The sequence below is a fragment of the Papilio machaon genome, chromosome 24 (genome assembly GCF_912999745.1).
Source record: "Papilio machaon chromosome 24, ilPapMach1.1, whole genome shotgun sequence".
NCBI classification, from domain to species: domain Eukaryota; kingdom Metazoa; phylum Arthropoda; class Insecta; order Lepidoptera; family Papilionidae; genus Papilio; species Papilio machaon.
The window spans coordinates 532,008-559,896 of NC_060009.1; the positions used below are offsets into that span (position 1 = coordinate 532,008).

The 27,889-nt window shown below is 32.3% G+C and overlaps 5 protein-coding genes across 5 annotated transcripts; 3 read left to right on the forward strand and 2 right to left on the reverse strand.

Moving 5' to 3' along the window:
- Positions 1-225: 225 nt before the first annotated feature.
- On the forward strand, positions 226-1,436 carry LOC106716218 (succinate dehydrogenase [ubiquinone] iron-sulfur subunit, mitochondrial). The gene has a single exon (XM_014509689.2). The coding sequence runs from the start codon at positions 410-412 to the stop codon at positions 1,256-1,258; it is 849 nt and encodes a 282-aa protein (XP_014365175.1). The 5' UTR covers positions 226-409; the 3' UTR covers positions 1,259-1,436.
- An 8,070-nt stretch (positions 1,437-9,506) lies between these two features.
- LOC106716229 (biorientation of chromosomes in cell division protein 1-like 1) lies at positions 9,507-16,409 on the reverse strand. Its single transcript, XM_045683938.1, has 5 exons — positions 16,266-16,409; positions 14,316-14,476; positions 10,913-14,103; positions 10,212-10,307; positions 9,507-9,691 (listed from the first exon to the last, which is right to left on the reverse strand). Exons 1-5 carry the CDS (start codon positions 16,350-16,352, stop codon positions 9,516-9,518), a joined length of 3,711 nt encoding a protein of 1,236 aa, XP_045539894.1. The 5' UTR covers positions 16,353-16,409; the 3' UTR covers positions 9,507-9,515.
- A 322-nt stretch (positions 16,410-16,731) lies between these two features.
- Positions 16,732-20,515, forward strand: LOC106716202. The gene is made up of 3 exons (XM_014509671.2): positions 16,732-16,858; positions 18,967-19,358; positions 20,348-20,515. The coding sequence occupies exons 1-3, from the start codon at positions 16,771-16,773 to the stop codon at positions 20,513-20,515; spliced, it is 648 nt and encodes a 215-aa protein (XP_014365157.2). The 5' UTR covers positions 16,732-16,770.
- Positions 16,956-18,543, forward strand: LOC106716230 (glutamyl-tRNA(Gln) amidotransferase subunit A, mitochondrial). The gene has a single exon (XM_014509710.2). The coding sequence runs from the start codon at positions 17,027-17,029 to the stop codon at positions 18,512-18,514; it is 1,488 nt and encodes a 495-aa protein (XP_014365196.2). The 5' UTR covers positions 16,956-17,026; the 3' UTR covers positions 18,515-18,543.
- A 721-nt stretch (positions 20,516-21,236) lies between the features above and the next one.
- LOC106716231 (cilia- and flagella-associated protein 206) lies at positions 21,237-26,964 on the reverse strand. Its single transcript, XM_045684048.1, has 11 exons — positions 26,757-26,964; positions 26,122-26,372; positions 25,593-25,770; positions 25,029-25,197; positions 24,497-24,689; positions 23,951-24,220; positions 23,676-23,818; positions 23,355-23,479; positions 22,688-22,797; positions 22,127-22,358; positions 21,237-21,360 (listed from the first exon to the last, which is right to left on the reverse strand). Exons 1-11 carry the CDS (start codon positions 26,962-26,964, stop codon positions 21,260-21,262), a joined length of 1,980 nt encoding a protein of 659 aa, XP_045540004.1. The 3' UTR covers positions 21,237-21,259.
- Between the last annotated feature and the right edge of the window lie 925 nt (positions 26,965-27,889).

The following is a 27,889-nucleotide window of genomic DNA, read 5'->3' on the forward strand; positions in this document are numbered from 1 at the left end:
ACAATTTAATTGGGAATATATAAATTGGTCTATATTAAATTATATAGTAATTATTCATTTTCGGGACAAAACAAATAACTGGTAACCCCAATCCTTTTACATATATATAGGTATAGTCTATAGTACTCTCTATCTGTCCCTTACGGGTGAACGCGCATGCCATATCTATATAATTCTTCATCTGAGATTTTAAGAGAAAAAAGTAGTTATCTTATCTGTGGTTCTAAAACTAGCCAATCAAGAAAAAACTCATTATTTTTTCTAAAAACAAGCCCTTCTGAACTAATACGACCGAAATAACGAAGTCTGATTAAATACATGAAATATATAAGTTTGAAAAACGTGTAAAATTTTGTGTGATAGGTATTTAATTTAAGCAAGTGCAAATAAAAAATAATAACATTACATAATGCCGTTGCTTCGACTAACATCGGGTGGTTTTGGGCAATTGCGTACTTTCGCTACGTCAGCAGCCCTAGGGAAAAGAATGAAGACATTTGCCGTGTACCGTTGGAACCCGGACGAGCCTGACAAAAAGCCGTACACACAGAATTATGAAGTGGATCTCGATGACTGCGCGCCCATGGTTCTTGACGCTCTACTCAAAATTAAAAACGAAATGGACCCGACCTTGACCTTCCGTCGCTCATGCCGCGAGGGTGTCTGCGGCTCCTGCGCTATGAATATCGACGGTGTGAACACACTTGCATGCATCAGTCACATTGACAAGAATCTGTCCAAACCTACGAAAATCTATCCCCTTCCCCACATGTATGTAGTGAAAGACCTGGTGCCCGACTTGAGCAACTTCTATCGTCAGTACCAGTCTATTGAGCCATGGTTGCAACGTGACAAGGAAGCGGTGAAGGGTAAGGAGACACAGTTGTTACAAGATGTGGAAGACCGCGCTAAGTTGGATGGTTTGTATGAATGTGTACTCTGTGCTTGTTGTTCTACAAGCTGTCCCTCTTATTGGTGGAACGGAGATAAGTATCTAGGCCCAGCTGTGCTCATGCAGGCTTACAGATGGATTATAGATTCTCGAGATGATGCCACAGACAAACGTCTGTCAAAACTAAAAGATACATACTCTGTATACCGTTGTCATACCATCATGAACTGCACTAGAACATGTCCGAAAGGCTTGAACCCTGGCCGTGCTATTGCTCAGATCAAGACATTGCTTTCTGGTATTGTTAAGAAGCAACCTCCGATCTTGGATCCCGCAGGCTTGGAGAAACAAACAGCACAGAACTAGGCCAATATAACAGATCTATTAATATTTCTTTCAAATTTATCTTACCACTAAGTGTTACTTGACTTGTACTTAAGGTACAATAGAAGATCTAGCAAATAAGAAAATATGACCGATACAAGTTTAGTGATACAAAACATTTTTAGACCTCAGTTTCCTTTGCATTATGTTTTATTATTATTAAAGATATATCAAATTATAGACAATAATAGGACATAAATGATTTTGTTTCATATTTATTTTTAATATTGACTTATATACAAATTTCAAAAACTTGACTATCTTGAATGTTTCAATTTTTAAAAACGATAATAACAAAAATGAAATTATGTTTAAAGTATTATTTTTTTGTCATCAAATCACTTAATTTATTGTCAATGTAATCTATTTATTAATAAATGTTTTACAAAAAAAAAAATAATAATGTGAAAGTTTAAATTGTGCTATACAACTGTTTTGTTATTACAAAATAAAGATTGTTTAATTTAATTGTTATTTCATAGATGAAATCAAGGAATACATTAGAATGTATTCCTTGATTTCGTATACTACTTCATCTGTTCTCTGGGATTTTTTTTAATTTAGCATTGCAAACTAGTCATCTAATTTTCTAAATTTTCATGTCACACTGGAATTCTAGAATTTCTATTGCATGAATACATATTGCCATCTCTTTTCAGTTTCTTTGGTTAAACAGAGACAGCAATATTCATACTTAAACTATATTAATCTTATATATATAAAAGAAAGTCGTGTTAGTTACACTATTTATAACTCAAGATCGGCTGAATCGATTTGACTGAAAATTTGTAGGCAGGTAGCTTAGAACCAGGAAACGGACATAGGATAATTTTTACCCCGTATTCTATTTTTTACTCCGCGCGGACGGAGTCGCGGGTAAAAGCTAGTATATATATAAAACAAAGTCTTGTTAGTTACACTATTTATAACTCAAGAACGGCTGAATCGATTTGACTGAAAATTGGTGGGCAGGTAGCTTAGAACCAGGAAAAAGACATAGGATAATTTTTACCCCGTTTTTTTTTTTTATTCCGCGCGGACGGAGTCGTGGGTAAAAGCTAGTAATGTTATAAATGCGAAAGTTTGGATGGATGTTTGTAGCTACGTATCTCCAAAACGACTTACAGATCTCTATGAAAGTTCAAGACCGATATATTAACAGTCTGGAAGTTATTCCATTTGTGTTAACAAAGACTACTCTACACAAATTAGTTTATTTTTTATTTTACGCAAATAAAGTCGCGTGTGATAGAAAGTGTAAAGGCAGTAGAGTTCCATGTCTTTATCCCATTTATGTAGGGTTGGCGCAACAGGTTTCGTCTTTCATATCGATAAACTGGTAATATGTAGACAATATATATTACCACATAATTTGTTTTAGGAATTTTCCATACTCATTTAATTAACGTGTTTGTTGACGTAGGTAAAGTAATTAAATAACAATGTAGTAGTCATTGATAGTTTTTAGTGATCGATTATTAATCACGTGATGATCGATAAAATCGCAAAAAATCACATAACATCACGAGAAGGAAGGGGGTCTAAAATATCACATATATTTGTTTTCTAACTGATGACGTTATTTAATAAATTAATAAATTGGAAAATTTCGATATAACTACGTTAAAAAATACACGTAATTTTAGGTATAGGGGTACTAAAATTTCACATATTACCACTGGAAGGCTGTGTGTGGGTCGAGAAATTGTTAAATAAATCACGTGATGAATGGACGATTCCTTACCCGTTTGTGTACACACCAACGCCAAGAGTCGAGCCTACTAGAGTAAGTTTTTCAATTCGAATTGCTAATTTATTTATTTATTTATTCCTTTATTGCATGTTACAGTATTTCTTGTTTAGAACTTACATGTAACACCCTGTAAGGGCATAGCAATATACAGTTGCATATGTAGGTACCAGAGTGTTTTACAATATTAATTAAATTCTTTTAAACATTTTCCAGTTTACATAAATAGTAATTTCACAATCTATAGAGAAGGTTAACACGAAGCTAATTAAGACACTTAAGACAGAATCTATTGTCTATGCTGGATTTATTTAAAAATATAGTAGTTTTTTGTCTTTGCATTTATGATAAAAAACTATAGGATCCAAGTTACTTAATTATTCATATTAGCATGACTCGTATTGACAGTTTAACATCCACTGCTGTTTTCTTCTTGTCTTTTTCCCCTTGGCCTTCAAAGCTGGCAATGAATTTGGAAATTTGTTATCCTTACATTTGCCAAGACTAAGATAAAAATGTGTTTAAGCGAGGATCATGCTCTTAGAAACCTACGATTAGTCATTTAAATCTTATTTAGATAGATGGATGTTTGTTTGTAGGTATCTCTGAAACGGCTGAACGGATCTTGACGAAATTTGGCACAGATATAATTTGGAAGAACACATAGCCTACTTATTCATTTTTTTTTAACACCGCGTTGACAGAGTCGCAGTCAAAAAATAGTTTACAAAATAAATAAGCAATATTATTTATTTGTTATTCATAACTATCATAAAGGAATTCTTATATGCTAATTAAAAAAAATTATAGGACTTTGAAATATAATTTATTTTAATAATAAATTAAATACTAATAACAATGTTATAATTATATGCACTTCAAGATATACAAAGCTAATGTATGCATATCAATTGAAAAATCTAATATTTCTATAGCAAAAAATTTGTACCAACAAGAAAATAATTATTTATAGTTATAATCTCATAAAACAGAAGAATTTAAATCAAAGATTAAATGAAAAATACAAAGTATTCGGCTTTAGTAATTTATAAATCAAATATGAAGAAAATTCTCGTATATGTAATCACTCAGAAATCCAAAACAACTCAAAAACGTAGTCATTCTTCTTGTTGAAAAAAAAAAAAACGGTAAAACTTTAAGGACAATGTGGGTAGTTTTGCTATAAAAATATTAGATTTCAATATAGCTTTCTCTCTATACAAATAAAATTAACACAAAATTCTTTTAACAAAAATATTTGAGTTGGTTTACAATTCATTTCGTAAAGTTAGTCTAATTTATAGTTAAAAAATTCAATTACATATTATTGAAAAATAAAATTTAAAATACCTGCATATTTAGCACATAGCTGGGTGAGAGAAGGTTTATTCCGGAACGAAGAATCCCTTTATTCCTACCATGTTTGTGGGAATAAATAGGTAAGGAATTCAGCAACTGTGCTATGCTCTAGTGAATACCGTCCAAAAAAATTAAACGAAGTGAGGACTTGTTCCGTAAAAAACACATTAACGAGCAAATCAACAAACCAAAGACAAAGCATTCTCGTAGGCGCAAGGTCTTTTTGCGAGGTCCACGGCAACGGCCATAAATTGCGCACCCACGAATATCAAAGGTCAGTAGTCACTTAATAATCGGAGCCGAAAAAGGTTAATCCTAAGCCGAAAGTGGAAAGGAATACATAATGGCTATTAATTCTACAGATTGATAAAAATTTTAAATGTATGGTCAAACAACTGAATCTGCGAGAGGGGCGCTACTGTTGCGGTTAGTTCGGTCAGTAAAATATTTAAAACCTACATGGGCATAGATAATGGCGTAAACGAAAAAAACATGACATGACAGCTACGAAAAGAATTTTGTGGCACTTTCTGACGTTTACAGAGAGGCGCAAGTGAGCTATTATAATTTATAGTTTGAATTATGCCCACCGGGTCAGATAAACTAGTCGATCTATATATTGGATAGATAGTACTGTGTTGATTAAAAAAAAGTCTAATGTTTCCTTGCGACCTGCGCCCCATTTTTATCACAAGAAATTAACGGTGCTTAATAATTTGAAAGTGCTTTATTTAGTTGTCTAATATTAATTATCTTTGAGTAACTATTTCTAACTACAAAGTAAAATTCTAATTTAAAAAATACGTAAATCTTATAATAAATATGCAGAGCTGGGCATTAACTCGTTAATCCGTTAATCGTTAATTAACGAAGTTAACATTTTGCTTAACGGATTAACTTTTAAGTTAACTTCAAAAAGTGTTAACGCTCTTGTTAACTTCCGTTAAATTTCACTTCCGTTAATTTAGTCCGTTAATTGTAACAATAGACACTTATTGACGGTTGTCATTTTATTTAAATTATTATGCATCAGGCTACATTCGTAAGTTCGGCTATGTTCGGGGACCGTCGGCGAGTCGAATGGTGACCGAGAACGAGAGAGTGCGAGTGTTATGGAGGTTATACAATACACCGAGCGGCCGGGAAAGACGTGATCAAAAGAGTACCACAGCATCCTTGTTAGAAAATAGTGACTATTTAACCAAACTTACCCCTATCAAATATTGTGAAATTTAGGCGCTAGACACCTTCAAAGTTTATTAATTATTTCACATTTACACAAATATCTCGAAAAGTCTATATTACATTCTATTCACATTAAAACTGGTTTTCATTTATTTAACATCACTTTTTTTTAGAACATGATTTTGTTATAAAATCAACATAAGGTACGAAAGTACTTTATTCTAAATACAACAATTATACACTTTGTCTTATACGTGAAACGAAAAATCTAGTAAAAAAGATAAACACTGCGTTGAATTGCAATCAAAATAATCAAGTGTGCATAACTCTTCAACGTCATAACTAAATTACAACTAAACTTTGTTGCAGACAAAAATGTTTATTTTAATATTGAAGTTTAAAGACAACAGAAAATATAAAAAAAAAATCGTTTATGGTTCATTTGAAAAAGCGTACAAATAGGATTTTTTTGTCATTGCGTAGATAAGAAACGAACAATGAAAAATAAATTTAAAAATTCGAAAGACGAAATGTGCACGCAATAAACATTCCTCAAAAACAAAAGGGATTTAGGTGTTTATTACCGTCGTTTGTTTTTTTGGGGCTTCTTCATGGTCAACGAAAAATAATTTTGCATTTTAAAAATATGAACAAAGGATCAAATGGACAGCCGCACAGAGAATGCGATAACGAACTCGATGGATTTATGGCCCCAACCCTTCTAATGGTCGGGGATGCACGTGCGCTGCACAAAGACAATAGCGAAGATAATTTGTTTGTTTACAAAAAAAAAGTATACGACAAAACGAGAAAGAATGAGGAAAAAGATAAAATAATTATGTTAGTGAAATAATGTTAAATTGTGTTATACTAAAATTAATAGGTATATGAAATGTCGTCGGCACAAGTGACCTTTACTATAACATAAAAAACAATCTCAAACAAAATGCACTGAAAAGTAACAAAATAATGTCATGAAAACCCTCTAAACTCTAAAGAAAGTTCTCTTCTTTCTTGTATTGTATAATTATATTTATATTGTATAATTATAATTATATTGTATAATTAATGTTATTTCGCAGCCGGTGTCGGCCGAAGTAAATAGATGACATTTTATATTTGAGAAATAGCCTAAGTTCTATTGAAAGTCTCGACAAAATCAGTCCATATGATTCGGAGATTATTCGTATGGCCATTTCCCGCTTGCGCCTTATACTCGTAATATAAACCAAAATTAACTTTAACTGTTAACTTTAACTTGCGTTAAAATTTCTTAAATTAAACGCTTTAACGATTAACGAAGTTAAATTTTTATTTAACGAATTAACGATTAACGAAGTTAACTTTTTGATTAACTGTGCCCACCTATGTAAATATGTTACACCAAACGACACAAACAGCACCTAACGCTATATTAAAGTATTATCCCACTGCAGTGACAAATGTATTAACAAATGTTGCCATTCCTGTCATTTTATTTGAGAAAAAAGAAACTACAACATGTACTTATATAAATGTCACGGCAGTGGAATTCATTGGTTAGTACTTCTTAAAAATCTATAAAAATTTAGAGAAATCACAATGTTTTCATATTTCACTTCAATGGCAGTTGAAACATAGTTTACTAATAACTATAATTCACTAAGCAGCAAAGATTGCCATAGGAAATAATTTAAAAAATATATAATATATTGATTGAAGTAAAATAATATTTTGATTGTCTTAAATTGTCAACAAAATTTTATCATTATTAAAACCAGAATTAAAAACCTATACGATAAGGTAACATTTTAAATTCTTTTCATTTTTAAACCTTAATATATGTAGTTAATATCTTTGTGTCGGATAATATATACAGACCGCGCCCTTACTTTGGCGCGGGAAACTCGTCAACCAATGCGAAGGCGCGCTGACAAAATGGCGATATTGGTTTTGCCACGATACGTAGCTCCACGCAATAAAAAAAAAATTAATATATGTTTTGTGCTCCTATATATGTAATAAATATATTAAATGATAGAGTGACGCTCATTTGATCATAAAATCTCATATCAACGAAATTACTTTTACAGATAAAAAAAAATTAAACTGGCAAAATTAATCTAATAATATATAGACAATAATTTAGAATGGAAAATTATTTAAGCCCTATATTAAAATTTCTAGGTGTTTATATTAAAAACAAGAAAAACGTTTAAGGGTATTTGACTTAAAATAAAACAGACATAATGTTCACTATCTCTTTTTTATCAAGCTTATTTAAATACACTGGAAATCCTTACCGTTACAAATAAACCATAACTAATTATAATTTTTCGAATAAATCACAGATTATAAAAATTAAAGTGATGTCAAAACTTTAAGTTAAATGCGAGGTAATTTTTCTATATCATTCAAAAGCATATTTAGAAAAAATTTCATTGACCATAAATTAGTCGATTTTCAATAAAAAATAGTACAAAAACAAGTGTATAAGCAAATTTGAACTTTGCGTAATTGTAATTGATACCAAATTCAACATGCAAAATTTACACAAGTAAAAAAAACTTGCTTTCCTTTTCATTCATCTTAATTTAAGCAAAGACAATATGATTCAATAATTTTGACAGGAAAACTACGGATCAAATCACTTAAATAATAACTTAAGTAATTAAAAATAAAATCTAAACAAAAAAAAATTTAATAATTTATTAAAAACATTACACTAACTTGAAAATCTCAGAATATTTTCGCAAATTAATATTTCTATTTAGTTATCCATAATCTCTTCACCTTACGATTTCCACAAAATTATATTTTCGATGTAAATGAATTAAATTTTTATGTGTTTCCAAAATTTACGGTTGGTTTCTCAGACTAAAATCTCTGTATAAAATACATCGCTATCTTTGAAAAAAAAAAAAAAACAGATAACAATAAGTATTAAACAGAGATTTTGGTCACAAAAACCCAAGATTAGACGTTCATATGAAATGGAATATCATTTTTATAATTACTAACTTTTATCTGTGACTTCGTCTGCGCTTAATAATAAAAAAATCTAGTAATAAATATAGCCTATGTTACTCAACGATGTTACATCTTTTCAATGAAAAAAGAAATTTTGAAATTGATCAAGTAGTTTTTGAGTTTATCTGTTACATATATGAATAAAAATCTTTGCCATTTATAATATTAGTACATTAAAATTATTTTTAATCTGTCTTCTGACATTCCTGTTAATTTAAATCTTACTAAATATAAATGCGAATGTTTGGATGTATGTTTATTAGATTGTATCTCCGGAATAACTGAACAAATCTAGATGAAATCTATCTATACATATAAAAGAAAGTCGTGTTAGTTACACTATATATAACTCAAGAACGGCTGAATCGATTTGACTGAAAATTGGTGGGCAGGTAGCTTAGAACCAGGAAACGGACATAGGTTAATTTTTACCCCGTTTTCTATTTTGTTATTCCGCGCGGACGGAGTCGCGGGTAAAAGCTAGTTTCACATAAATGTAAAATATAATCTGGAAGAACACATAGGCTAGTAGGTTTTTTAATTCTTGGCGTACGGAGTCACGAACGAGAGGTAATATCAGATAAAAAAAAAACTAAAAAAAAAACTTGAAAGGTGTCAAGGGACACCCGGATGGAACGAATTTCCTTTCGATTAATTAGTGAAGGAACCAATGTTTATTCTATGAATAAAAAACTTAAGTCTTCACAAGAAGTACATTTTATTTCTATGAATTTTCGTTATATATTGTCACGTCGTTGTCATGGTGAAGTAGCGCTCATTCGTCGTTAACATACTTACTATAGCAAAAAGTGTCGTGACAACTTTTCGTAAGAATTTTTTCCGTCTAGTCCCCTTTCACAACACGCGATAAGGAACTTCGTTCCAAAAAAATTTATTGTATAAAAAAAAATTGTCAAATACCCTCATTTTGCGAATTTAACTTATATTATTTCGTCTAGATAAGTAATGTAACTTAGGTTTGTACAAATCAGAAGTGTCGTACCTTTGTACTTTATTGCGCTGTGTTGTCTTCACTTTGCCGTTGTTTGTGTCCGGAGTGTTCTGTTCGTAGTTTTCTACTGATTTATCACTCGATGGACTATTTGGAAGATCTGTAAGAGAATATATTCTGAATTAATAAAAAAAAAACTTTATATCTTACTTATTAACAAGCTGTCGCCCGCGACTCTGTTCGCGCGGTATTAAAGAAAACTTTATAAGTAATCTATGTGTTCTTTCAGACTATGTTCTACATCTGTGCTAAATTTTATCGAATCCGTTGAGTCGTTCTGGATTTACCTTCTAAGAAACATCCATACATCCATCTAGACACTCGAATTAATAATATTAATAAGAATGTTTGTATGTATGGATGTTTGTTTGAAGGTATCTCCAGAACGACTGCACGGATCTGGCTGAAATTTAGCACAGATGTAGAACATAATCTGGGAGAACACATAGATTACTTATTAAGTTTTTTTTAATTGCGCGCGGACGGAATCGCTTTATATAATCTGTACTGTAACGAATAATAAGAAATGCTTTTTAAATATTTTTTTTTGCTGTGGCAAATACAGTTTTCCACCCCATCAAAATCTTCTAAATATTTTTGGTATTTAATTTATAACTTACTATTCCTTGGCCTAGGTAGACCTACTCTTCTTGCCCGGCCTAGGAACTTAGACCTAGTGGGCTGGGGCAGATTATTATTAGACCTTTCGTCTACATCTGGAAACGCAAATAAATAATGTGAATAAAGAAAAAAAACTTTATCCCTATGACACTTGTGGAAAACGACAAATCGTATCACATAAAAACATCAAGCGCGCAAAAGACATTACCCTCCTGAGTTATTCGAGTAAAAAAGATATTCCCCTTCCTAAATATGTACTTCCCCTTCCCATCTTATCCTTATTATTACTAGCTTTTACCCGCGACTTTGTCCGCGCGGAATAAATAATAGAAAACGGGGTAAAAATTATCCTATGTCCGTTTCCTGGTTCTAAGCTACCTGCCCACCAATTTTCAGTCGAATCGATTCAGCCGTTCTTGAGTTATAAATAGTGTAACTAACACAACTTTCTTTTATATATATAGATTAGTGTAGGTAAAAGATATGTACAAATATTATGTTTTTAAAAATCTATTTAAAAGTTTGTATATCTGTCCGGAAGGTTGCCTTTGTTACGGATAACCTCCGGAACGGTTAGACCGATTTTGACGGGACTTTGACTGGAAAATAGCTGATGTATACGAGCATGTTATAGGCTAATTTTTTTTAAAATTCTGGGCTTACGAAATCACAGACTTAACTAAATATTTTTTATAATTACCTTCAGTAGTAGATGATATTTGATCAGATGTACTCAACCTTCTCCTTTTGCTGGGAGTCAATATAGATTTATTATTATTCACTGTTTCGACATCATTATGCTTCCTTTTCAAATTATTTTCACTACTATCTTCAATATTAGAGTCAGTTAAATAATCTATTTTAGGCATTTTCGTTGGCGAATCAGCTATTACGTTACCAAGGATGATTTCCATAATTTCTTGACGAGATGTCTTATTCACCATCTCTTCTAATTTAGCATCATAATCATTTGACAATTCAAAGGAACATTCCGATTTGACAGGACTGAATACTGATTCTGTTATCGATTTAGTTTCAGATTCAGTTTCTTTATCTAAAGGTAATGAAACTTCATTTGATAAATTGACATTTTTAACAATATTCTTCGATTTAGGCAGTTTTAAGTGTCCGTTCCTTTGATAGTTAACTATTTCGTAATGTCCGAATGTTTCTAACACTTCTTGGACTATACTCTCTTCGTATGGATCACAGTTAATTAAATAAATTTTATTCGTTGTTGAAGCTGTGTAATCTTTTAAGAATTTACTGAACCTATCTCTTTCTATTTCCGCATTATATTTCTCAGTTTCGGCGAAATAATGAAAATTGCTCTGTTCCGAATGAACGTTTCCTTCTTTAATCGTATTTTTGTCAATAATTTCTGTCAATTTTTTTGCTTCCGGTTGATTTACTTCATCATCCGTCACTTCTTCAGCAATAACAGTTACTTCGAAATAAGCTGTTTTTTCCTTACTATCAACAACTGATACATTTTCTTTGCCTTCATCAGAATTTTCAGTGTTTGCATCAATGTAATTTTTCTCAACATTTTCTGGATGTAATGCATTTTCAGAATATTCCGATTCAGTTAAGTTCGTTGTAGATTCATAGGATTCTTTACTTATAGTATCTTCGTTCGCGTGAGCTTTTGCTTTATTATTTAACTCTTCATTTATAATTTCTATAGATTCTTCCACTTCTTTGACTGTTAAAGTAGAAGGTACATCATCTTCGACATGATCTGAGAAACCTTCATCTTCCGGATAGTTTTGATCAGTAATAAAAGTTGCATTTTGATGTCCAACATCATTCAGCATAATCTGTTCTGTATGAACAATAGTATTAGTTACGCAAGCAAATTCTAGTTCTGGTCCGGGAATACTAGAATAAATTTGACTAAGACTAGGTCTGACGTTCGCTTGAAATTCCAAAAGTAATGCCGCTTCTTGATTCATTCTTTTTTGTTCTTCATCTAAATATTTACGCATTTTCATAAGTTTTTTAGCCTCTTCTAAGTTATTAGCGAATTTAGGTTTCTTAATTTGTACTTCGGGAGCTAAAGACAAAGGTGGCGATGCTATGGGAGTTTCTAAATGTGTTTCGAGCCTAACGATCGGTTTAGGTTGTAGCATATCGATTACTTCTTTCTCTTTTTCTTGTAATGTTAACTCTCTATCGTTAGGACTTCGACCTTCGCCGCTGCTAGTTGACATATTATCGGATTTTGAACTTCCACTCTTTGCGTCCTTTTTACTTTCAGTTGATTTAGCACTGGACGGATTATGTGATCCTTTAGAAGATGAACTACCATCATTGGAATCTCTGTCCGTAGACCTTCGATTAGGATTACCACGCCCCGAAACACTGTAATGATCATCAGATTCCTTCTTCTCTTTCTTTTCTTTCTCTTTTTCTTCGTGTTTACTTTTGCTGCTACTTTTTCTATCCTTATCAGAGCGAGACGAAGATTTTGAATCTCTGGGCTTGTCTTTGGACGACTTATCCGAACTTCTATCAGATTTATCCCTGTGACTCGAAGATCGTTTCTCATCGGAACTTTTACCCGAATTTCGTTGACTTGAACTTGAACTTTTGTATGATTTGGAATCTTTATGGCTAGAACTTTTATGGGAACTATTTCTAGATGATTCTTTACTCTCTTTCTTATCAGTTTTATCTCTGGAACTTTCCTTGTAGTTGGATTTTGATTTGCTGCTATCTTCTCTTGATTTCTTTTCATGTCTGCTGCTATCGCGTGAAGTTGAATGCTTTGAGTCAGATCGTCTGTCTTTGCTGCTGGAATGTTTATGCGAATCTCTTGAACGATGTGAACTCTTATGACTGCTTTTTCTGTCTTCACTTTTTGGTCCTTTCTTCAAATCCTCCGATACTTCTGTTTCAGTAGGTTTCTGTTCTGAATTAACTTTACTATTTGCATCGCTTTCATAGTCAATATGTAAGACATTACTATTAGAACTGTCATCATACATAGGAGTATTAAATGAGGCGATGTTTACTTGATTATTGAACTGATAAGCCAAGTTAAGATCTGTTGGTTTCTTAGGTGCTTTTTCTGAATCTGTACAGTTTTCTGTTGCTTCTATAGTGAATCGGAACGAACTCGGCTCTTTTTTATCATCTATTTTACCATCAAGTGAATCATTATCAAAACCTTGTTGGGCATCACACGAATTTTCGTTATTGAAGTTTCTTATTGGTGTTAAGGGCGACATATTACGTCGCAACGACGAATCGGAACTTGTATCGTCATCTTCGCTGTTAATTGCTTTGAAATACTCTTTCTCGTCTTTACGTATCTCATCTGGTAGTGGAATATCTGTAGAATAATCTTTGGGTAATTCAATTTTATCCAATATCACTTCTTTAGGTGGACTATTTTCAGGAGGTGGTATATTTTCTAACTTGATTTCTTCAGATGGCAGGGGAATGGAACTTTTATCAATACTGTTAGTTTCGGGCGAAGTTAATTCGCTTACTCCAGATTCTTCTTGTACTTCAGTCTTTGATGAATCAACTTGATTTGTCTCGGTTGTGACTGGTTCTTCATCTTTAACTTCTGGTTTGAGTTTATCTTTATCATCAATCTCCATACTATCATTATTTGGTACGGGGACATTGGTATCAACTTCCATAGCTTCATTTTTATCTTCGTTACTTTTAACCGAACCAGGACTCACTGCTTCTAAATCAGTCGGAAGTAGAGGTTCTGTTTTATCATTAGAAGTCTCAGCATTATTGATAGTTTTTTTTCTTGTGATACCCAAATAGTTATAAACCAGATCTTCTACTTGAGGAATGAATACAGATGCTACTTTAGGATTCACGACTTGATCAACAATTCGTTCAACTCCTTGTTCAAGATAATTACCGCTGAAAGAAAAGATTTATGTTATTAATTATGAAATACAAGGGTACGCTTGGACAGAGTTGGATAGACTGTGAGAAAGACGGCAGAATTAAGGGTGTGAGAACTAAAATTATAAATGAAAGATTAATCTGAAGAAGAACCTGGTGCCCCAATCTCAGATAATAAGTCAAAGAATTTAGAAGTACCTCCCATGCGCTTTAAAAAACATACTTACTCCAAAATGTGCTTTCTAAGTTTCTCTCTTAGTTGATTCTTATTCAGATCTGGCTGCCAGCATTGTCTAGATAAGAACGTTGTAACTGAGTTCTCTACCCGTTGCCTTAAATTCTGATACGCTGGTCTTGTGTCCACATCTGCTATACAATCCTTACGAAACTGAAAATAAAATGTACAAACCTATGTTAGCATAGAATTCCACTGTTGTACATATTATATGTATTGCAGTCCCTTTTTTTGTTGAAAAGAATGAATGGGATGACAATATATATTATTACAAGTATTAGTACTAGTTTTAGTTCCTAGGACATCCCCGAACCCGCTTTCATTGCACTTGAGGTTAGCCACCAAGAGAGTTTTAATGAGTAAAATATCACATAATCCTGTCTTCCGCAGAAGGCGAGATATTTTTCGAAAATTTCAGCCGTATATTCCAAACAAAAAAAGTTTTTTTGGTACAATCCTGTTTTTTATATATTGATGGCTCCTATGAGTTTGGAGTAATTTGCAAATTGACAACTTTTCAGGATAGGTTCTCAAAGTTTCAACCATATAGGAAAAGATGCTGCATAGCCCCTTTTACTTCAGCAAAAAAACATGTTTACACCTGTAAATGTGTATTTGTGTTTAGTGCATGTTGTTAACTAAATTAAGAGGTATCTTTTAATATAAAAAGGTAAAAATAATCAATTTGTTACTTTGGCCCTTACACATAGGACTCATTGATATGTAGTAAGTATAATATGTGATAAATTATTTATTAATATATTTTCTAAAGTAATGATGAATTGCAACAAAACATAAATTTATATAATACTTTTCATGGTTTAATAGTTTATTTTGAAGTAATAAAAAATTAATTGAAACAGGATAAAACTAAGACTTTTCATTTTTGGACTAGGGTGGGGGGAATCCTCTAAACATACCCTTCCACCCTTTTGGGTGGAAGACAGACACTATAACCCCTTCGGTGGCCAAACTCAAGTGATAGAAGGGGGTTCCGGGATTTCCAAGGAACACACCGGAACAATCAAAACTAAGCCATAAACATTATAATTTTTCTACAAAATTAAAAGATAAGCGAGTTTATTTTACTAATCATTTTACAAATTTACAATATAACCAAAACTATTTTTACATAATTTTTTCTGAAAAACACTTGAAAGGATGACAGTTTCACCAAATTCCACTACCAGAATGTAAGACCAATTTAACCATAGTTCAACTAAAAACCCACATAAAAACAACATATAACAACTAAAAACAAAAACACAATATGAAAAGAATATTTAACCACACAACATACAAAATTTTTGGTTACTTTGGAAAGACCTTTCTAATAAATCTATTACTGTAAAATATATAACGAATAACCTTAAATCTATTATGAAGTGATTAGAAAACTATTGAAAAATTTTGTCAATTAAACAGAGATATATTTGGCTCTAAATTAAATGAGATTAAAAAATAAAAATCATTAAACAAACATATATCATCATCATTATCAGCCTGAGTTCATCCACAGGTGAATGTAGGCCTCACTACCAATTGTCACAAACCTTCATACTGAGTGTTATGTGTGAGACATATGTAATAATTATAAATATCACACTAGATTAACTTTGTAAACACCTAAACAGCACATGTTTGTTCATTTTTCATGTCAATTGTATAATGCTTCTATGGACAGATATTTAAAACATTTATAATTAAATTTTATCAAATAAAAAACACACGAAAATAAATTCTGTTAATATTCAATATGTTCTACTACAATTTTAACATACAAAATTCGTTTTTAAGATTTGTGTAACAGAATATTTCTGATAATCCCATAGATTTTTATATGTATAAAATACTATATATTATGTAGATTACATAAATAATTTTCTCTTTGCTATGGATAATCTTATTCATAAATTTGATTAAATATACAAGTAAAATATACCTGGTCGAAAATCCCCTTCGATTTAAGTTCATATACTAATTGATCAACTAAACGTGGATCTCCAGGCAAATATTGCAAATGTGCCATTTTTATATTATTTGTTAAACATGTATTATTAACTAGGTTTATTAAAATATGTTATAGTTTCAATTAAACTTTACTGAAAGCAAAAAATTACTTGAACAAATTAAAACATTAAAATACTGACATTTGACAACTTCAATGACAATGTCTTAAAAATTTTGTCTTGGATTATCTTTGTATTTTAGACGAATAAAAATAAATTTGATTGATTTTGACAAAGTTCGTAATAAATAAATTTGATTTAGATTAACTAAATTAAATGGTCAATAACAAATATGCACTTTTAAATTAAACAGCTTAAATGCTTAAAGTTTCCTCTGCTTTCGTTTGGTTCACTTTGTCTTTAAAAAATTTAATGTCAAATTTGAATTGTGGCGGTTTGTGGATTGAAACCAAAGTTTTTAACGAAATAAATATAAACATGAAAATGAAAGGGGAATTAGACACGGAGAAAACAAATTTGTTTTTGAAATTAGATCAAACTAATAAACAAGAACAACAAGCGATTGGTAAGTTATTTTAATAAAAAAAATTGACTAAATAAAATGGTTCACCACAAGTGTCACAATTTCTCTGAGAAGTGTCATTTTTAATTTAGCAGTCGTATTATTATAACCTTTATGTTATGATTGATGCAGAGTTATTTAATAATTTAAAATATATTTAAGTAGTGAAAAATGAATAAACTAACTTCATATACGATAAAAGAAATACACAAAACATATCGTGACAAAATCCTAACTCCTATCAGCTTTGTTGATTTATGTTTGCAAAAGGCGAGACAAACGAGTAGATTAAATGCAATAGTGACTATAACAGAAGATGTTGCGGAAACTCAGAGCATTGAAAGTGAAAAGAGGTTTTATATTGAGAAAAATATAAAACCTCTTGATGGAATCACAATAGCTATTAAGGATAATTTTTGCACCAAAAATATACCTACAACTTGCGCGTCAGAAATGTTAAAAGACTTTATACCAACTTACGATGCAACAGTATACTCTAAATTAATAAACGATGGAGCTTGTTTAATTGGTAAGAGTAATTTGGATGAATTTGCTATGGGATCTGGTACAGTAGATTCAATTTTTGGCCCAACTCGAAATGCTTGGGGATACAACGGTGACACAGATTGGAGAATAGCCGGTGGCAGTTCCGGAGGAAGTGCCGTAGCTGTGAGCACTGGGGTCTGTGTTGCTGCCATTGGTTCTGATACTGGAGGATCAACACGAAACCCAGCAGCTTTATGTGGTGTTGTTGGAATCAAACCTACATATGGTCTAGTATCGAGATATGGTCTCATACCTTTAGTGAATTCAATGGATGTACCGGGAATACTTGCAAGAAATGTTGATGATGCAACTACAGTTTTAAATTGTATTGCCGGACCTGATAAATTGGATTCAACAACAATAAAAAGAGATTTCAAACCAATAGAACTGAAAGATATTGATTTATCAAACGTAAAGATTGGAATACCAACTGAATATCTTTGCAACGGTATGAGTAAAGAAGTTATTGATACATGGAAGTTTGTGGAAGATTTACTTGAAAAAGAAAAGGCTATAATGAAAACAGTATCATTGCCTCATACGTCAGTGTCTATAGCCGTTTATTCTATATTAAATCAGTGTGAAGTTGCAAGTAACATGGCACGGTATGATGGTTTAGAATTTGGTTTAAGGACGAATGAAGATTATTCAACCGAAGAACTGTACGCTTCATCGAGATCCCGAGGCTTCAATAATGTAGTCAGATCACGTATATTTGCTGGGAATTATTTCTTACTGACACGGAATTATGAAAAATATTTCCTCAAAGCTTTAAAGTTACGTAGACTGATAGCTGATGATTTCAAAAATGTTTTTAATGGTGAAAATAGTGTTGACATACTGCTTACGCCTACTACTCTATGTGATGCACCATTGTATGGTGACTTCGTATCGAAACATAACAGAGATCAGTGTGCATTTCAAGATTATTGTACACAACCAGCCAACATGGCTGGGATACCAGCAGTTTCGATACCTATACGTTTGTCGAAAAATAAATTGCCAATTTCGTTGCAGTTGATGGGACCGAATCTGTCTGAAGAGTTATTGTTAAATGTTGCTAAAAGAATAGAAAGTCTTGTTAATTTTCCTACTCTAGAATCTGCAAATTAGACTGTTCTAATACAACACATTGATTTTATATTGAACCTAAGCTTGGTGGATTATATTTCATTGTTTTTTTAAGTGAAAATGACTGACTCAAACTTTATTTTTGTGATGTAAATATGTGTAATAAAATTAGTTATGATTTATCATAAATAAAATATTATTAGTATCTTTAGTTTAATTGTTATTTCAAATCATCATATTTACTATTTATTTTGGAATTACTCTGTCACATGGAATAAAAAAAACTCAAAGTAGCCTACGTGTTTTTCCAGACTATGTTCTACATCTGTGCCAAATTTCATCAAGATCCGTTGAACCGTTCCGGAGATACCTTCTAACAAACATCCATCCATCTAAACTTAATTTATAATATTAGTAAATTTTAGTTATTTAGTTACAAATTAAATAAAAACTTTTTTTACAGTTAGGATGTCTTAAAACAATTTTTTCTACAGGTATTATCAACACAGAAATTCTATCAAAGTTAAATATATCTCTTGATATATTACCACCAAAATGTCACGAGCTTATATCAAAAGTAGCAACAGAACAAGTAGCATTGGGTGTTAACTGTTTGGACCCAATTGCCATTTCTATTCAACAATCTCGACAGTTATCTAAAAATTTAGAAGAGGAATACGAAATATTGAAATTGAAACTTAAGAACAAGGAGTTGCAAGTCAAAATCGATCGTAACCAAAGGTTCATGGATGATCTAAGGAAGGAATTGGAAAGCTCAATAGAATCTTTATCCAAACAGTCTCCAAACCCTGATAATATACAGGAATGTATAAAACAAATGAAACAGAAAGTTTCATCGTATGAAGAGTCGTATAAAAAGGCTACCGTAAGTGAAATCTTATTCAAATTTCTAAAAGGTAGCCAAATCTTGTATCTTTAAGATCTCGTATAGGCAATAAGTTTTTCAGAGATACTATAATGTTGTCATGTTTATTTCTGCCGTGCTAAATTGCTCTATCAATTTGTGACATCATATTATCATCAGCTCACTATACGTCCCCACCGAGGGGCTCGGAGCCTCCTCAAGTTGAGGTGACTAGGCCAACCACGCTTAGCCAGTGCTAGTTGTTTGACTTCACACATATTTTATATCTATATATATAAAAGAAAGTCGTGTCAGTTATTTATAACCCAAGATCGGTCGAACTGATTTACCTGAAAATAGATGGGGAGGTAGCTTAGAACTAGGAGACAGACATAAGAACTTTTTTATCTTGTGTGCATTTTTTTTATTCCGCGCGGACGGAGTCGCGGGTAAAAGCTAGTATCTTATATATGTAAAACAAAAATCGAAAAACACATTGGTACATGGTGGGATCAAACTTAGGATTGCAAGTCAAGTGCTTTACCCCTGAGTCTGATGCTCTCATATCATATAACTACTACTTATTGTTACCTCCGTGAAGTTGATCCCCCACACTTCATTGTTTTTACTTTTTATTATGCAAATTATTTGAGAATCATTTTATTGTGTTTGAGAGAAAGGAAAATTAAATTTTTAGTATCTAAAAACTATCATCATCGGCTGGTGCCTCTTCGATGTTAACTTTGATCTGATTTCTCCAAGATTTTAATCTAAATTGACCCCAAATAATTCATGCAGGATCCTGAAACTTTGTCAATTGTCCGATTTCAAAACTCTAATTGACATATTTAAAAAACCAATGAGCCAAATTCTCATGACAAAATTAAAATACTTTTTTTCACAGAAAAAGTAATAATTCAAACGATATTTCTTTATTCTAAATGATTCTCAAACAATTTGCATAAAAAAAGGTAAAAAAAGAAGTGTCACGGAGGTGTTATTGTCCACAGATGAAGTTTTCAAAGCTCTCAGTACCGGATTCAGTACTACCGAAGTCTCTGCAGACACAATTGGCCACTTTGGCCTCGTTACGGGAAGAAGAGACAATGTGGCGGCAGCGAGCTGATGATGTACTCTTCACCAGACAAGCTAGGGACGCGTTCAGGAGACGAAAATGATATTTTTATTTTTAATTGTAAGAAATAAAGTATTCAAAATATTATAGTTTATTATTATTAGGTTTGTAAGAATTGGCGCTAGTGTGTCGTGGTGTTCTCTGAAAATGGTAAATTCCATAGATACTAAACATTTTGCCATCGAAATTATTTTTTTAGGATGGTAACACTGCACACCCTTTAAGTTGTTTTTTCGAAAAAGCCTCATATCTTATAAAAATACCATTAAAATAAACACTGTCAAAATCAAATCTTTATTCAAAGTTTAAATAATTAAATGTAAAAATTAGTAAACCATTTGTCAATGTTATTTTTTTTTTTACTAAATAGATTTAAGAAATAAGCAAGAATAAATTAAATGTGATTTAAATACTCTAATATTTTAAGAAAACAGTAAAGTTTTAACTTCAAAATTCTATAGAAAAGTTCTGTCAATAAATTCAAAAGTATGCTTTGTCTATTATAAAGATCTAAAAGTTATAGATTGACGACTAAATAAGATCATAAAAGATCGACAGATTTAGTTGTTTCATTGCGGGAGTTATATTTTTCGATCCTTGGAAGATGGCTGCAATCATCTCTGTGAATCCATTCTCAACCATCCTTTTAGTTCTATTTAAAATAAATATGTTTCTTGGGCTATTTACTTAAAATCTAAGTAAAAACTGGTAATTTTAATTATCCACTATTCTTAACTAAAGAAAAACTAAAGTACGTAATGTAGACAAATTATTTGACCCCTTTTGATTATTCGAATAACAAAGTGGATTCTTTAAACGCTGTTGTTTTTGTATTACTCGTACTAGTTTCAGCTTGTAATTTATCTTGACACATTTCCAAAGTTTCCGCTGTAATTAATGTAAATTTTATTTTAATATACATTAATTTAGAACATAAATTATAGTAACATGAGACTAATTCGCAGACCCGTGGACCTTTCTGTGCAACGCCCTGGGCAATTGCACAACCATGCCCTAATGCCCCTCCTAAATCTATCCCTTCCCTAATCCAACTATTTATGGTTTAAGCGTTCCACTATAGATAACTGCACAATGTTTTTATACAATTGTTTCGGTGGAAACTATTGAATAATTTAAAGTGAACTTGGGTTTAGACCAGTGTTTCCCCAGGTGGGGCGTACGCCCCACCTGGGGGACCTTTGGATTTAGAGGGGGGCAATTCGGAGATTTAAAAACTTAAGGCTACATCCTTACAATTATAGCCAGTGCTAAAAAGTACATAAAAACGTTTTAGAGACAAAAATCCGTTGCATTTAAACTATTTATATGTGTTTTCGTGTTTAAAAATTTTAAATGGAATTGATCTAGTCAGCCAAAAGTAGTATTTAATTATTTCTCTAACATTGTAAATTAAAGCCTCGAGAGAAATTTATTTCTAAACAAAATTTATAAGGGGGCAATAATCATGTTCATCCTGAAAAATGGGACATGGTGGGGGTGGAAAAGATTGGGAAACACTGGTTTAGACTTATGAATTTTCATTAATGACGGAAGGCACGTTTCTTTCATCACGTTTACCTAAAAAAACGCATTACTTTATTTCTATTGGTACTTTGATGTAAGGTTTTATGAATTCCAGTAAACCAAAGTATACCTTTCTTTATTTCTGAATGAAACATCTCCTCTAAAGGCATTACATGCTGTCCTTCACCCAAACGTCCTCTAAGTCCCCACAGGAATATGTTCTTAGTGATTGTGTTTATCCCGGATTCTTTTTTAGTCTGTAACTCCTTGTCTCTCATGTCTACAGTCTGACATTGGATCTCAGATCGTAAATGACTGTAGATAGTTTGTGTGGAATGAGTCCTACAATTTACTATATTTGCCTGGAAAGATAATATGTAACCTTGTTATTTTAGTTTCGTGTTTAATAAAATGTTGACAATCTATGGACTTGTTTGATAAAATCAAGTAATTTTTATTTCGGAAACAACTATTTTGGTTATTTAAAAATTAAATGTTATTCTCTTCGTCACCGCTTGTATTAACAGGAGGCCAAAAAAATGTTGGTGATCTCTGCTTTAAATGAGACACAGTTTAAAAAAGTAACGACAAATTGTAAAAGAAGTGGTGATAAAATTTAATTTGAGTTAATCTTTTTCCTAGTCTAAATTGGCTAAAAAATCTATATTATAAAGTAAATTAAATTTGTTACCCATTGACAAGCTCTTCGTTTCCACTCCCAAAGATCGGATGTATAGTTCTTCTCTATATAACTTTCCATAGGATGTGTTTCGGTTTGTATGTCTTTATCCGACACTTTGACTGCAAACATATAATTTACTCGCCTAAGAATCTATATTAACAAGTAGTTAAACATTAATAATCGTAATACAATGAAAACTATATGTGAATCCAAACTTAAAATAGTTTCACCAAGACATATTACCAATTCGTTCTCATGAATTCCGAAATTTCATTATTTCGCACTAAATTTTTAAAAGCATAATATTTTTAATTTTATCTCACAATTTTCAAAAAGTAAATCGAAAAAATGATTGAATAAAAACCGGCATCGGCATTATTAAGCGAGTTAAAGAATAATTTAAAATTAAAAAAAAATACACATTGACATTTTTGTATTTTATTTTCTGTCCTTTTTATTCATATTTTGCTAATATAACTTCTGCCCTATTTTATTTTAATCAGTTTACACTATTATAGTTTATTTTTATGAAATTTGACACTAGACTATAATTCGCAAGTCAGCGGCGCCTATATTTATCCAGCGCCCTGAGCGGTCGCCCATCCGCGCCCTTCCCTAACGCCGGCCCAGAATTTAACATTTATCTTATTTAATTTATTAGTATCATCATACTTACTCTTTGGAACAGGTTTTGTGACGAGAACACTGATGTCCTTAACTCTTTCAACATCTTCTGCGATGTTTAGCAAATTTATAAGATGAGGGTTATTCCTCGCGTAATCTAGGACTTCATTTATATACCTTAAAAATATATATAATCTTTCAAATAATAGACAACGGTAAGAGCAAATATGGTAATAAAATAAATCAAAATTTTTATCGTAAATTTCTACTGGCCTAATACAATTTCGTCTCTTTCATTCTCTTTTAAAAACCAGAGATAATATGTATTTCAGTTTCAATAACGGGATATAACCGGTTAATTTTGTCAGCGTACCTCTCTGGTGTTTTACCGAAACGCTTCGCCATTTTAAAATTGCACAATCCATAACGTTTTCCTTGAAGTCTTATGTGACCGAGTTTAATATTGCTCGGAATAAGCGCACCCACCGCCAAAGAGATTGCGCAAAAGCCTAGAAACTAAAGCACGAAACTTTTATTATAATTAACACTACTTCAGGGAAATAACCATGTGCCGCTAGTGTGCCATTTTTATAGGTAATAAATAAATGATGAAATATAATAGTTCTAAGTAAACTTTTAACCACTTACTTGTACATCTTTATCCCTAACATTGTAACTGCTACATGTGACGTAATTCTTCAGAGAGCCCAGCGACAGTTTCTCTTCCACCTTCAAGTTAGTCATGCGCTCCTGGTCACTTAACACTTTTTTGCCGATCAACATTCTCTCTAACAAACTGGGCATTTTGATCAGATCGTGTATCGCACCGAGTACGGTATTCAAACGGTTAACAGTTGACACTAAGTACATTATGTTCTGCATGTCTCGCCATATTTGCCATAGTTTCTTGAATAATGGCTGTAGAGAAAGTATACGTGAGTTACATTTTTGGAGTATAAGTTATGATGGTTTCAATAGACTCAAAGCACATTGCATTTGACTTTAGTGATATCGCTACAAAGGTTCTTTGTCCAGTCGTATATTGTCGAAATGTAGGAAAAAACCACAAAAGAATTCTCAGTTCGAGGTTTGAGATCTTTTACTGTACTTAATCTATTTTTTTTTCACCGAGAATGCCAAAGACTCAGAGAAGAGAGGACAATATAGTTTTTTTTGTGCAAAAATAATACCCACATAAACAGTATCAACAGGTACAGCGGCTTTATATTTAACACACGAATGCAAATCAGCCAGCACTTTGCGCACATGTTCCACGCACTGCGTCGCACTTTGCACTAACACCTGTACGTCTGAGAGCAACTTACGAGTGTACACTTCGTATTGACGGTAGAAAGCCAACAGGGAATATACGTGGTTGTAATCCTCGCTGAAATGTATATTAAAAAAGTTACCTAAGAAAAAAAAAACACGTAAAACCTTGTACATTGGCCATAAATAAAACCTAAAAAAGTTCATGGAATCCTGTTCATTGGCCGAGTTGTAAGTGTGTGTACGGATATAATAATATTAAAAAAGTTGTTAAGGATGTTTGTTAGCACGTAATTTCAGAACGGTTGCATTTTTAAGTCTACTGTCTAGTCTGAAATATGACAAGGTACTAAACCAGTTCATTTTAATTTCACTGAGAATTATTGTATTGAGAGAAATTAACAAGTAATATAAAAATAAAGTTTTTTTCTTCATCGCGTCTTATTAAAAACCTTACACAGTAAACTCTGGTGTCGCCACAATGTATACGTTGCCTGTCTCATCTTGTATATCCACGCTGTCCTGTATCGCGGTGGTCAAAGTGTTAACTTTCTGCATGATTGTGATCAACGAGTTTGACAGCGACGATACACACGCGTTGCCAGCTTCTAACAGGTTGAAGGGCACTGTTTGGAACAAATCAAAATTTACTACTGAAATTACTCGTACTCAGTTACACAAGCTTAAAAATTAACGACTTTTTTAATCCATATTCTTATATCAGAGGGCCTATCACGAAGATTTGCGAGAAAGTATTCATATAACGTTATCGAAAAAAATTGTATGAAATTTATTGGTGTACTTTTCGCACGATAAGCGCGCTGTACAGATGTCATATTATAAATTTCGTTGGTATCGTAACGAATGTATTCACGCAAATTATCCTGCTAGGACCTCTGTTCTAATGAAATATTTTACCAATTTTAACGTACAAAGTGTATCTTTGACGAAATGTCACACGAACTTCTTGAAAAAGTACCTACCATAAGCGCAGTTAATGTTATAAATAGAAAATACTAACAGTCTGGTATACCATCGCCTCCTTTCTTGCAGTCTCTATTAAACAACCTAATTCCAGACACGATCTGAACCAATTCGTTCAGCTGATTCATCTTCTCAAAACCGGGGAGTGCGACAAACACTTTCAGATCCTCGATAGAGAATACGCTTTCTAATGCCGCTAAACCTTCTTTTAAAGTCTGCAAATTTAGATAGCTTATTCAATTTAGATAATTAAAGTTATTAAGTTTAATATTTATTAATATTAGTTAAAAGAAAGTTAGAATAAGTGTTAAAAAACTTTTCCTTTCATCCATCCCCTACTCTGTCATATCCCCCTTTCTATGGATATGATGGGAAGGGGAAGAGAATCAAAATTAAACTTACGCTTTACTCTACATACAAACACTTTTTCTTACGCAGGGCCGTCTTAATCATATTAGACGCCCGAAAATCATTCTAGTGCCCTCGCACTCTAACGTTAAGACGGCCCTGACTGTAAGCCCTTCTGTAATTTTTTATTTAAATGTTGCCATCACTCGTATACTAACAATAATACTGCTAGGATTGCCGAGACCGCTAGCTAGTATAATGTAGATAGAAATCTTTCTAAACAGCTTCTTATAGTCAGCATCCTCCGGTCCTCCTTCAGGGCCCGGGTCTTCTTCCATTATCTCATGAACGAGCGGCCTTAGGCAATTCTCTATGGACTCCAAGTGTGTGTCTATTAGGTTTTGGAGTTTATCGTAGTTTGTTAGCATATTGTACTGCATCTTTAGAGTTAGAATGGCTATATCCGCTTCTGTAACCGTAAGTGTAACTTGAGAAGAACGATTGGTACTTTGGCAGTAGAAAATCAGGTTAAATGTTTTGATGGTATTAGTTACTCTGTTATATTATGAAACCTTTGTTATAAAACCCGAATAACGACATCGTCACTATCTCAAAACTCCCTGTACTAAAAAAAAGATAAAGACATAAGAACTCTTTTTTTTTTAATTTTTATAAATACACTTGACTTTTTTCATGTTATGAGAGGTTTACTACTCAAAAATGTTACATAAGTGACCTCATATTATTATTGTATGCACAACTGTTTTCTTTAATGTCGATTAAAAGATATTTAAAATGTGCTTCCACTGAGAAATAAAGATGAAATAATTATTATAAATGTTACTTAACTTACTCGTCAACATAGCGATGCATTCATTAACAAAATACTCTAAATTGTCTCTCTTGATAGTTTTAGCGAAGAGTTTACCGTACTTTGGATTAAGAAGTAACAATTCTATGAGATATGTTACAAAATCTTCTTCCACCAACACACCGTTAGCGTGACAGTTTCTGGTAACTTCATTCGCAATATTTTTTATTATATTTTCATTGCAAGCCATGATTTCTTGAATAAATAGACTAAAAATGTAAATTAAAAAAAATGTCAATACTCCCGCAATTGTTTAAATTATATTAATGTTGCCATAGTTACCCTACAGTTGTCAAGATTGTCATGTCAGTTTGACGTAAATAGGGTTGTCAAGGGCTTGAAATCTGGCAAGTAGTGCGCTTTTGATCGGCAAATGTAAGACCTTTGCGGGCAATTATGACATTTTGTGTCATTTACAGCTGCGCCAGCGCAAATGATACGGCTTTTTCAAGTGAAGGCGCGGGCGCGTAAGACATGCTTGAGTGTGAGGTTAGCGATTGACGTCGGGAGTGAATCATACAAACATCTCGAGCGATTAATTTTGTCGCGATTGGCGCTTACTTGCCCGCTACTAAGACAGCACGTGCGATTTCTACATGAGCACTTAGAAATGTTTTAAACTTTTGACAGCAACTCTGTCCGCATCCATCTAAACATTTTTTATATTAGTAAGATACATCGTGACTGTGTGCCTGAAAAAGCCGATACGTATTTTTACATTGTCATGTCGCGTCGGTTCTGGTCTCGTTAGTGGAAAATGGGTCTAGGGTTAAATAAAAGACGAATATACATAGATAATATTTATTTTTACATACGTCGAGCCCTTTCGGGTTGTACAACCTTTCGGCTTAGTGTACTAGAGCATACAATTAAACATTACTGTGGATCTCCACTGTTAAAACACATGTCTAAAAACATTGTTTCGGAAGCTTAAATTTACCAAATTACTTGGAAAATTACAATTATTACTGATTATAAATAAATTCAAGTTCTTACAACATTTATACGATGTTTCGTATGAAAATTAAAACTTTATAAATGTCATAGATTTCAAACAGCGTCATATTTTGACAAAGATCTTACGGCAACTTACACTTACATTGACAGAGCGCCAA